The sequence below is a fragment of the Thalassophryne amazonica genome, chromosome 16 (assembly GCF_902500255.1).
Source record: "Thalassophryne amazonica chromosome 16, fThaAma1.1, whole genome shotgun sequence".
Classification (NCBI taxonomy): Eukaryota; Metazoa; Chordata; class Actinopteri; order Batrachoidiformes; family Batrachoididae; genus Thalassophryne; species Thalassophryne amazonica.
The window spans coordinates 40,432,078-40,444,814 of NC_047118.1; the positions used below are offsets into that span (position 1 = coordinate 40,432,078).

Genomic DNA, 12,737 nt, shown 5'->3' on the forward strand with positions numbered 1-12,737 from the left:
CAACATGTGTCATTTTAAAGCAAAAGATCTTTTTCATATCAGGGACTTTTTTTTTTTGGTCAAGATTCAAGATTTGTTCCTGAAACAAATCAAGGTGCAAATAACTGGTCATTCAGAAGCACTTCAATTTTTTCTCTTGCCATTTAAGCCAAGAAAAAAATTAATCCAAAGAGAAAGGCAACTAAAAAAAAATACTGAAATGCTACTATAATTAGAGAAACATTTGTTTGTGTTGTATCTTTCTATGTCATTGAAAGTTGGCTCCAAAATTGGCATTAAAAGTTTTGTTTGGGCAAAGGTTAAGGTCAAGAAATTTGATTTTCAACCCAATTTGGCCCAAACATGGTGCACACAGGTGGATTACAGAATTGCCCTGGCAAGGTCAGCCAGAGGTCACTCAATTGAGTGAAGGTCAAGGTCACTGTGGTCAAATGTCACCTTGCTATAGCCTTTACTGTCTTGATATGCTTACACGTACCATCACCTTGTGTTTCGAGTCAGAGGTAAGTTATTGTATTGTAGCATCATTTAATATGAAGCTCAGGAGAAGCAGCCTGATGCTATTCACATGTTCACCATCTGGTCCTCTGTGTAGCTGAGACGTCTTCTTCCCCAGTAGCTTTCAGGGACTGGGAAGCCCTTCTTGGTCACCGGCTCAACCACAAGCTCTATCAGGCAGGGGGGCTCTGGGACCACGAGTTCTGTCACCCTAAACAGATTTCCGTATGCCCGGGCCACTAAGCCCAGCTGACCTGCTGGGACTCGGGGATCATGTCCTCTCAGTCGTCGCCAGTACACTCTGTAGTGCCGCACAAGCTCAGCAGGGTAGTCCCAGTGTAGGGTGGCATTGAGATGTAGAAGGGGGGAGGTAGATTCTGATGACGGACCAACACCACGTAGCCACACAATGTCATAAATGCACAAACCCTGAACCTGCTCAGTGGGCATCTGAAGACTGGCTGCATCCAAGATCTTAAAGAAAAGCAAGAACAAGATGTCTTATATTTAAATAGATCATAAAGGTGATGTTCAGTAACAGTGCAACAGTATCTGTGCAGTCTCCTCTTGGCCCATTGAAAGCTAATTCACACTTTTCTAGACGGGAGGGTGTTGGTGACTTCAAAGTTTAGAGGCAAAAGAAGGAGACCCTCCCCAGTTTTACTGAAATTAAAATATGTTCCCAAATAAATTCAAAGGAAATGATTTTTCACATCAGAATATTTAACTATTTAATCCCACTTTAGGGTTTGTCCAACCAACTCAGACTGTAATCAGATGGTAGACTATGATGAATTAATGGTTCTTCTGATGTTACCTTTAACTTACATTTAATTAGACATATTCTATTTTGGCCTTACAGAATAAAATTCATGTTTATTTAAACATCTGGCAAGGTGGCAAAATGTCAGCGTTATGTTTGCTGGGTTCCTGATTATGTTGTTTGCCATATTACAGCACTAAGATGTTTAACTTGTAGTAGAAGAAATGAGAACTGAACTTTCATCTTCACGTTCATGCTCAAAGTGTATAGGAGACTTCAGAGAAAGTCCTTGATCACCAGACGAGTCAAAGTGTTTTAGCTGTGCTCAACTGTTCAAAAAGAAAATGTCCAGAAAATTCAGAAAAAGATCCAAGTCCCAAAGTAACAGCCTTTATTTGCCGGCAAAGGAAGTAAATTCACAGTAATCAAAAACAAACTTTTATAAATATAGCAAGTCTTACTGTTGTATGGCTGGGGGGCCTGGCTGCCTTTTTGTTTCTGTCTTTTGTTTTTCCTTCCAGGTGGCTTGCATTTGGAACTGAGTGGCTGTGTTGCTGAGTTTATCAGGACCTCACCCTGATCACCTGAGGCTCATCAGGACTCACAGCTGTGGTGCATCTGCATGGATTGGAACATGGTGGCATTTAAGACTGGAGTGCACAGTGTGTATTTGCCAGAGACTCGACCTTGTGACCAGACGGGTGAGATCGTCGTCTCGGGAGCCATCTCATCATCAGTGGATGCAGAGAACGTCCAGGGTTTGATGCACGGTCTGTGAAAGAGGAGGGGGTGAGGTCTCACACTCGTCAGCACACTTCCTGAGGTACGTTAGATTTTGTGACTAACATTTATACAGTCAGTAAATGTGGTGTCCCTCACACCTTTATTATATTGAGCTGTATGTTAGTCATGTATCGGCTTCCACTGCAGTGGAGTTTTGTGAACTGGATGTTCCATGCCTGCAGGTTGGGAAGCTGATTAGTAATCAAGCCAGGAAGTGTTTGCTGTTTGTACACCTTTAAGTGTTCTCTCTGTGTGTAGAGTGTGGACTCACATAATGGTTCCTTCTTTCACAGACTCGGTTTGTTGCGGCCACCTGGGGGGTGTCGGCGGGGTCCTTGGGTCCGAACAGCTTCTGGCTCCGGACCGTTAGCGCTGCTGGGAGCGCACCACGCCAGACCGCACTTTGTTATTTTTGTATCACTGTTATGTATTAAATTCAGTTAGCCTTTGTACCGTGCTCTGCTTATTTCATACTGGGTCCTTCAAACGCTGGTCGGTTCTCCGAGCTGCGCCCGACACATAACACTTACTCTAAAATCAATGTCATTTTTTTGGGAGGTATCCAGGATTGGTTTTCTGGAATGTACCCAGGTCTTGCAAGTTCAATTCTGAGTCATGGAAATTCACCATTCAGGGCTGTGCACATGCAAGCCTTGTTTTATTTTTCCTTCCTGCTTCGACCCTCTGTGAGAACTTTCTTCAATCCAGTTTTTTAAATAATAATAATAAAACCCCAAATTATAATTTTCCACTGGTATGTTTGATTTAATTCAATTTTCCTTTCTAAAAATTTAAGTTCTTAACTTAATTTTCACCCTTAATTTCAATTTCTTGTCTCATAGCATTTTCAAAAAATAGCATACATTTTTTCCACACAACATATGTTTTTGCATATAACATCTGAATATATCCAGTGGTGGGGACACTTCCGATAATCTGATACAGATAATTATCGAAGATAATGTTTTCGTTATCGGATTATCTTTTTAGATAACTTTAAAAACCATTATCGGACTAATTATCTTCCAATGAATTGTCCTCCAATAACTTTTAGACCGATAACGCAGTAAACCCAGCTGAACAACAGCAAACATTTTTTTAAAATTTAAAAACAGTTGAGACCCACCTGTTAAACGTTTCCTAACACATGTATATAGTTCTACCCTCTGCAAACTTCTACTGCCATCTACTGGCCAGTGGTGTTCATGGCAGTATCTCTTTTTTTTTTTTTACAAATTAAGTTTAAAAACAACAACAACAACAACAACAAGACAGCTCTGCAGTGTTTGCACAGGCACAGTGCGAACGGCTGGACACTTGTAGCTCTGCAGCAGCAGGATACCCTCATGACGGCCGACCAGAATAATAAACAGGTTTGATTTTCATTCGACCATACGATCGGCGATCAGGAGGTGGTCGTCAGATGTTAAACGCAGCTTGTTACTCCATGTACACTACACGATGCAGGACGCGCGATTAACCTGAAACTCGGTCCAAAAAATTCTATCGTACAATGTAAAGCCAACATTTATGTGTCAACAGTATTGAGTGCACGTTTTACAACATCATAAAACGTGCGCACATTCTCTCCACATGTAAAACATTTTGCGATGACACTTCCAGGGCTCCGTAAAAATGCCTATTTTTACAAATAAAAAATGGAATATTTTACAAAAGCACATTTATCTCAATTATCTGTAAACACCAACACACGACACACGTCACATTAACGTGTTGGTTTACATAATGAATGATTGAACCAATCAGTGTTTAGCATAGGCACCTTTTACCCAGAATCCTTTGCGATCTGTCTGTGTGTGTTACAAAACCTCAGAATTAGTGCATTATTCAACATTAAAAGATATATGTTATATTTTAACTTTGTACAAATGACAGAATTGACATTAATGGCGTTATTCTATCAGTATTCACACAAAACCATAAGTCAGGATGCCTTTATTTTTCAAGACCACCGCCTGACCGGAGCATTGTGCTTGGTAGAGAGCTGGTTTTGTGACTGCTCTCAGGGTGTTTCAGTGCTGTAGCCGTGTAGCTTCCAGCAGGGGGCAGCATGCTCAAACATAAAAATGCTGACTCACTGAGTCTTGTCGCTTTTAAAAGCGATCGTGGTGTTAAAACTCAAATTCAGCTTGTTAGTAGTTGCAAATGTACCAGAGACAACACTGGAATTTATCGGTTATCTGTAACTTCCGATACATTTTTGTGTGGTTTATCGGTTTATCTTTATCAAAGATAACTTTTCAGTTATCTGATTATCTGTTATCAAAGTAAATTTTTTGGTTATCTGTGCCCACCACTGAATATATCAGATGTGTTCTTCTAAACACTATTAAGTAGTATATGCTTATCCTTCTAAACATCTGTTAAATGTTATCAGCAGTACACAACATAATCATCTCTGGTATTTGCACATCATCATAATATATTTGTTGTTTGTGCATCGCTTGTCTTTGGTAAAAATTATACCACAATGCTTGCATGCAAGTAACACTACACTACACAGATCTTGTTTAAAGAGAATATTTAAAATCACAATAAGACGGCAGTGATCATCCTGACCTTACAACAATATTGACAAAAAATAAAATAAAATAAATCAGCTGTTGCTCTCATTTTGAGCATCTGTGTTTTACTAATGTGACCATATCTTTATTTCATCTAGAATATGTTATTTTAATGTCTTTATTTCTGGATTGCCTCATTCAGAATGCTACTGCAAGAGTTCTAACTAGAAAGAGAAAGAGAAACCCTTAGCTTCATTTCATGGGCTTCTTGTTCATGAGAAGGTACATTTTTTACAGATTGTTGTTAACTTATAACATTTTAAATTGTGCGCTCACCCTTCTACCTGATAGACCTTGTAAGACCTTACGTACCGGCCCATGCTCTGTGCTCTCAGAATGTAGGTTTGCCATGTGTTCCAAAGGTAAAGAAAAAGTCAGTGAGCAAAAGGGCTTTCTCATATAATGCGGAACAGTCTGCTTGCTGAGATAAGCTGAATCTGTTGTGTGGGCCGCTGAAGAGGAGGTACTGCTGGCCCACCACCATTAGAGGGCGCCCTGCCTGGAGTGCGGGCTCCAGGCACCGGAGGGCGCTGCCGCCTTACAGGAGCAGCCAGGATGACAGCTGTCACCCATCACTGGAGACAGCTGATTCTAATCAACAGGGAGGTATATCAGCAGGACGGCATCTCCACCTCATTTGCCGAGATATCGCCTAACCACAGAGATAATCTCTGCCCGAACATATAAATAACCATTGTTGTATTTCTTGTTGAGTATTAGTAGGACAGCAGACTACGGGACAACAGTTGGATAAGTACTCACCTTCCTACACTCCTGTATTGTTGTTAACGAGAGGTGGAGGTGGACTCTCCACCCTCCGTGTTGCTGGGTGCAGCCGCATCCACACCTGACTGTTTTTGTTCCTTGCCAGCAGTACCGGATCCGACGAGCGGAGGCAGTGGCCACCTGGGAATTCGGGACTTGGCGGCTCCAGTATTCCCGGGGTTCGGTGGCAGAGGAAATCGGGTTGGTTCCGGTTCGACTTGGACAGACGTCTCCTATCGTCGAGCCTGCCCACACGACACTGTTGTAATTGGACTCAGTCTCAATATTGTAATCGGCTGTGTTGTTGTGCCTGTTTTCACAACAGTAAAAACAGTGTTATTTGACTCCTCCATTGTCCGTTCATTTGTGCCCCCTGTTGTGGGTCCGTGTTCCTACACTTTCACAACAGGATATCTCGGCCAGCGTCATGGATCCCGAGGGGCGTCAACCGGCTGTTGAACGGGCAATGGAAGAACAGGACGCGCAGGCGTCCTCGGGAGGGGTAATCGGTGAGTTGCAGCGGATCCTCACCGCTTTCACGACTCGGATGGATTTAATGACCGAGCAGAACGTCCTCCTGAACCGCAGGGTGGAGGCTCTCGCCGCACAAGTGGAAGCGCGCCCCCCGGGCGCCGCTGCGGCTCTCCCTCCCGTCGACCCTGTGCGTAACAGCGATGTTCCACTGGTCGTTCAACGACCCCCCCCACCTTCCCCTGAAGCTTACATAAGCCCTCCAGAACCGTACGGAGGCTGTGTGGAGACGTGCGCAGATTTTCTTATGCAGTGCTTGCTCGTCTTCGCACAGCGTCCCGTCATGTACTCGACTGATGCTAGCAAAGTAGCTTATGTAATAAACCTGCTTCGCGGTGAGGCACGCGCTTGGGCTACAGCGCTCTGGGAGCAGAATTCACAGCTCCTTCTGACATATGATGGGTTTGTGAGGGAGCTCAGAACCGTGTTCGATCACCCTAATAGAGGAGAAACCGCTTCAACCGTGCTACTGTCAATGAGACAGGGGCGTCGGAGCGCAGCTGCCTATGCAGTCGACTTCCGCATTGCGGCTGCGAGGTCCGGCTGGAATAGCACTGCCCTCCGCGCCGCCTTTGTAAACGGACTGTCTTTGGTTCTTAAGGAGCACCTGGTGGCTAAGGACGAACCGCGGGATTTAGAAGGGCTCATCGATCTTGTCATACGGTTAGACAACCGGTTAGAAGAACGTCGGTGGGAATGAGACGAAGGGCGTGGCCGGGCACGCGCCGTCCCTCTCCCTTCCGGTTCCGACCGCGCTCCGCCTTCCCCACGCTCCACGGCCCCTGCGCTCCGTGGGGTCACAGCTCCCCCTGCTGACGAAGCTATGGACACGAGTAGGGCAACATTTAGGGCACCAGATGCACAGAGGAGATGGGCCCACGGAGCTTGTTTTGCTTGTGGTGCAATAGAGCACCATATGAGAGACTGCCCCGAGCGGTTAAACTCCAACGCCCGCCCCTAGAGACTGGGCTAGGGGTGGGCCGAGACATTCACGTGGGACACACCCACATTGCCACACGACTCCCAGTTACGATCCTTTATGAGGACTCAACCCTGAAGGCCCCAGCACTGGTGGACACGGGCTCTGAGGGGAATCTGTTGGACAGCAGATGGGCCAGGGAGATAGGGCTCCCTCTGGTGGCGCTTACCTCGCCTGTACAGGTTCGGGCACTAGATGGCTCCCTACTCCCTCCAATCACGCATAAGACACCACCTGTAACTCCGGTGGTGTCAGGAAATCACCGGGAGGTGATCGAGTTTTTTGTGACTCAGGCCACCTCCCGTGTGGTTTTAGGATTTCCCTGGATGTTGAAGCACAATCCCCGGATTGATTGGCCGTCCGGGGTAGTGGTTCAGTGGAGCGAGACCTGCCATCGGGTGTGTCTAGGTTCCTCGGTTCGTCCCGGCTCCCGTGCTAAGGAGGAGGTCAGAGTCCCGCCCAATCTGGGGACGGTGCCGGTGGAGTACCACGACCTTGTCGACGTGTTCAGCAAGGATCTGGCTCTCACTCTTCCCCCCCACCGTCCGTATGATTGTGCCATTGATTTGGTTCCGGGCAGTGAGATCCCGTCCAGTAGGCTGTACAACCTCTCACGGCCTGAGCGCGAATCAATGGAGACCTACATCCGGGACTCGGTAGCTGCCGGGTTGATCCGGAATTCCACCTCCCCGATGGGCGCAGGTTTCTTTTTTGTGGGTAAAATAGACGGCGGACTTCGTCCATGCATTGATTATAGGGGGCTGAACGAGATCACGGTTCGCAACCGATACCCGTTGCCCCTGTTGGATTCAGTGTTCACACCCCTGCATGGAGCCCAAATTTTCACCAAGCTCGATCTTAGAAATGCGTACCACCTGGTTCGGATCCGGAAGGGAGACGAGTGGAAGACGGCATTTAACACCCCCTTAGGTCACTTTGAGTACCTGGTCATGCCGTTCGGTCTCACAAACGCTCCCGCAACATTCCAAGCGTTGGTTAATTATGTCTTGCGGGATTTCCTGCACCGGTTCGTCTTCGTATATCTAGACGATATACTCATCTTTTCTCCGGACCCTGAGACCCATGTCCAGCATGTACGTCAGGTCCTGCAGCGGTTGTTGGAGAACCGGCTGTTTGTGAAGGGCGAGAAGTGTGAGTTCCACCGCACGTCTTTGTCCTTCTTGGGGTTCATTATCTCCTCCAACTCCGTCGCTCCTGATCCGGCCAAGGTTGCGGCGGTGAGAGACTGGCCCCAACCCACAAGCCGTAGGAAGTTGCAACAGTTCCTAGGCTTTGCTAATTTCTACAGGAGGTTCATTAAGGGCTACAGTCAAGTAGTTAGCCCCCTGACAGCCCTGACCTCACCAAAAGTCCCCTTCACCTGGTCGGATCGTTGCGAAGCCGCGTTCAAGGAGTTGAAACGGCGCTTCTCGTCTGCACCTGTTCTGGTGCAGCCCGATCCTAGTCGCCAGTTAGTGGTTGAAGTGGACGCCTCGGACTCAGGGACAGGAGCCGTGCTGTCCCAGAGCAGGAAGACCGATAAGGTCCTTCACCCGTGTGCCTATTTTTCCCGCAGGTTGACCCCAGCCGAACGGAACTATGACGTCGGCAATCGAGAGCTCCTTGCGGTGAAAGAGGCTCTTGAGGAGTGGAGACATCTGTTGGAGGGAACGTCCGTGCCATTCACGGTTTTCACTGACCACCGGAACCTGGAGTATATCAGGACCGCCAAGCGGCTGAATCCCAGGCAAGCCCGCTGGTCACTGTTCTTCGGCCGTTTTGACTTCCGGATCACCTACCGTCCCGGGACCAAAAATCAAAGATCAGATGCTTTGTCCCGGGTACATGAAGATGAGGTCAAAATGGAGTCGTCGGATCCCCCGGATCCCATCATCCCGGAGTCCGCTATCGTGGCCGCCCTCACCTGGGACGTGGAGAAGACCGTCCGGGAGGCCCTGACACGAGACCCGGACCCCGGAACCGGACCGAAGAATAAACTCTACGTCCCACCAGAGGCTAGGGCTGCAGTCCTGGACTTCTGTCACGGTTCTAAGCTCTCCTGTCATCCTGGGGTGCGAAGAACCGTGGCAGTCGTCCGGCAGCGCTTCTGGTGGGCGTCCCTAGAGGCCGACGTCCGGGGTTACATCCAGGCCTGTACCACCTGCGCCAGGGGCAAGGCCGATCACCGCAAGACCTCGGGTTTGCTACAGCCACTGCCCGTCCCTCATCGCCCCTGGTCCCACATCGGCCTGGATTTTGTCACGGGTCTCCCGCCGTCCCAGGGAAACACCGTCATCCTCACGATAGTGGACCGATTCTCCAAGGCGGCCCACTTCGTGGCCCTCCCGAAGCTACCAACGGCCCAGGAGACAGCAGACCTCCTAGTCCACCACGTCGTCCGTCTGCATGGGATACCATCAGACATTGTCTCCGATCGTGGTCCCCAGTTCTCCTCACACATTTGGAGGAGCTTTTGCCGGGAACTGGGGGCCATGGTCAGTCTCTCATCCGGGTATCACCCCCAGACCAACGGACAAGCAGAACAGGCCAACCAAGAAATGGAGCAGACCCTACGCTGTGTGACAGCCGCGCACCCGACGGCCTGGAGTACCCACCTGGCCTGGATCGAGTACGCCCACAACAGTCAAGTGTCATCAGCCACCGGCCTCTCCCCTTTTGAGGTGTGCTTGGGGTATCAGCCTCCGTTGTTTCCGGTGGTTGAGGGAGAGGTCGGTGTGCCCTCGGTCCAGGCCCACCTACGGAAATGCCGTCGGGTGTGGCGTGCCGCCGGTTCTGCTTTGTTAAGGGCCCGGACGAGGGCGAAGAACCATGCAGACCGGCGGCGGGCCCCGGCTCCCACGTATCGTCCCGGGCAGGAAGTGTGGTTGTCCACCAAGGACATTCCCCTACAAGTGGACTCCCCAAAACTACAGGAACGATACATTGGGCCGTACAAGATTCTCAAGATCATCAATCCCGCCGCAGTGAGGCTCCAGCTTCCGGCCTCACTGCGGATTCATCCAGTGTTCCACGTCTCCAGGATCAAACCCCATCACACCTCACCCCTCTGCACTCCGGGTCCGACACCACCTCCTGCCCGTATCATCGACGGAGAGCCGGCTTGGACCGTACGCCGGCTCCTCGACGTCCGACGGATGGGCCGGGGTTTTCAGTATCTGGTGGACTGGGAAGGGTACGGCCCCGAAGAACGCTCCTGGGTGAAGAAGGGCCTCATCCTGGACCCGGCCCTCCTGGCCGACTTCTACCGTCGTCACCCAGACAAACCCGGTTGTGCGCCAGGAGGCGCCCGTTGAGGGGGGGGTCCTGTTGTGTGGGCCGCTGAAGAGGAGGTACTGCTGGCCCACCACCATTAGAGGGCGCCCTGCCTGGAGTGCGGGCTCCAGGCACCGGAGGGCGCTGCCGCCTTACAGGAGCAGCCAGGATGACAGCTGTCACCCATCACTGGAGACAGCTGATTCTAATCAACAGGGAGGTATATCAGCAGGACGGCATCTCCACCTCATTTGCCGAGATATCGCCTAACCAAAGAGGTAACAATCTCTGCCCGAACATATAAATAACCATTGTTGTATTTCTTGTTGAGTATTAGTAGGACAGCAGACTACGGGACAACAGTTGGATAAGTACTCACCTTCCTACACTCCTGTATTGTTGTTAACGAGAGGTGGAGGTGGACTCTCCACCCTCCGTGTTGCTGGGTGCAGCCGCATCCACACCTGACTGTTTTTGTTCCTTGCCAGCAGTACCGGATCCGACGAGCGGAGGCAGTGGCCCCCTGGGAATTCGGGACTTGGCGGCTCCAGTATTCCCGGGGTTCGGTGGCAGAGGAAATCGGGTTGGTTCCGGTTCGACTTGGACAGACGTCTCCTATCGTCGAGCCTGCCCACACGACACTGTTGTAATTGGACTCAGTCTCAATATTGTAATCGGCTGTGTTGTTGTGCCTGTTTTCACAACAGTAAAAACAGTGTTATTTGACTCCTCCATTGTCTGTTCATTTGCGCCCCCTGTTGTGGGTCCGTGTTCCTACACTTTCACAACAGAATCAAGACTTAGGACATCTCTTCTCACAGACATATAACTCGTATCATATAAATAATATATTAATGCTAATCAGCTGGGTCCGGTATTCACATGAGGTTGTTTCTGTCTGATTACATTTCTGGGACTGGGTGCTGTAAACTGAGAGTCATTGATATTATGTCAATTACTGGATGTATTTTTCGTTTTGTTTTTAATCTGAGTTTTGAGTACAATAATTTAGATTTGTGAATGTGCTATTTTTTATTGCAAAAGTACTTTGAAATGCATACTCAGCGACAGAGCTATCCAGATAAAGTTTATTGTTATTATTATTATTGACAATTGTATATACTGCGACCAACACCGCTGTGATTATTCAAAGACCAGAATTTTCACCTTGAAAACATTGACTCACCATGATTTCTCCCAGCCTGCAGCTGAAGGGCGTATCTTTGGGCTCTCCATCCCGCTGGATATTGACACAGACTTCACGAAGAGCACAACCGTGCAACTCCAACAGTGAACACCTGGTCAAAGCAAGAAGAATGGGCAGCATCAAATCGCTGTCAGAGTCCATCAATGATTTCACATGCCATTTCTAAAAAAAAAAAAAAAAAAAGTATTCTCTATACTACCAGCTTGACAATGTCCATGAAAAAAAAACTGTCAGAAAGCAGCTCGACCTCCATTGTGTTTGCAATTGATTTGGGCTTGAATCAGTAGGTCCTGCTCTTACATAGCAACAATATGGCTGCGGCTGAGGGCTGAAATAGAGCGCAGGCTTCAGACAGCTGTTTATCCTTCACCTGCGCACTTATCAACTTTTAATGTTCAGGATTTTTGAAAATATCAACATAATTTTTAGTGATTATTTGTGCACATTTTTTGGTGTCACCTACTCTTTAATATATGTCCAGAGATACAATAATTACAACTATTAAATGGCTGCGACACTACTCGCGTTCTGATTGACTGATTACCACTCGGATATTTTCTCATATCCGGACCGGTTACCATGACAATCGGTCCGCAATGCGTTTTTTTTTTTTTTACTAATCAGGAAGCAAAAAATACTATTAGAAAATCCAAGTCGGACATAAACATACTCCATAAACAGGCATGGACATAACTGGTACTCAGTGGGCTTATGCATTCTAAAAATAACTGAGGCAGAGCAGAAAACACAAGGGAAGCACTTCACAGGAGGAAAGCAATGACAGATTGTAGGAAAAGCGTTTTCCTCTGTGTGCTGTCTGCAGATCAATGATTTGAAGCACACGCGCGCACAATGAGTACTAGTTATGTGCTCCCGGTCCATAAATATCTAAACAGCATCTGAAAAAACACAGTTTGAAAGCTTACCAGCTAACGACCGGACCATCTGTTAGCAAGTTCTTCATGGAGGTGAAGCGAACAGTTTGGACTATGAGTATGCTATAACTATGACTATCTGTAACATGTTTCCTAAACTGCTACAGTCTATGTAACATGTTTTAATAACTACCTATTTTCCACCACCAAAGAACTTGTGTTTTCACCCAAGTCTGTTGAAATATTAGTGTGATTATTAAGTAAAAGTCATCAACTGATGCACATGAAACTTCATGAAAAGACTGGCCTGGAAAAGAAACAACTAATTTCTGGTGCAGATGATTATTTTAAAAAATGACTGCAATAATGAATTATTGCAAGACAGGATACTTTGCTGCTCCGCGATCCAGACCTGGATAAGCGTCAGAAAATAGATGAATGAAATGAAGGATACTTTGGTTCCTGGCAAATGTATTCA

General features: G+C 47.8%; 1 protein-coding gene across 1 annotated transcript in view; it reads right to left on the bottom strand.

Annotated features, from left to right (window-relative positions):
• engase (endo-beta-N-acetylglucosaminidase) overlaps positions 1 to 12,737 on the bottom strand; it is a 30,257-nt gene continuing 17,520 nt past the window's right edge. Inside the window, exons 13-14 of the mRNA XM_034189683.1 lie at positions 11,364 to 11,475; positions 1 to 972 (exon numbers count right to left, since the gene is read on the bottom strand). Of these exons, the coding sequence (XP_034045574.1) occupies positions 565 to 972; positions 11,364 to 11,475 (520 nt within the window). The 3' untranslated portion in view covers positions 1 to 564. The remainder of the gene's footprint in view (positions 973 to 11,363; positions 11,476 to 12,737) is intronic.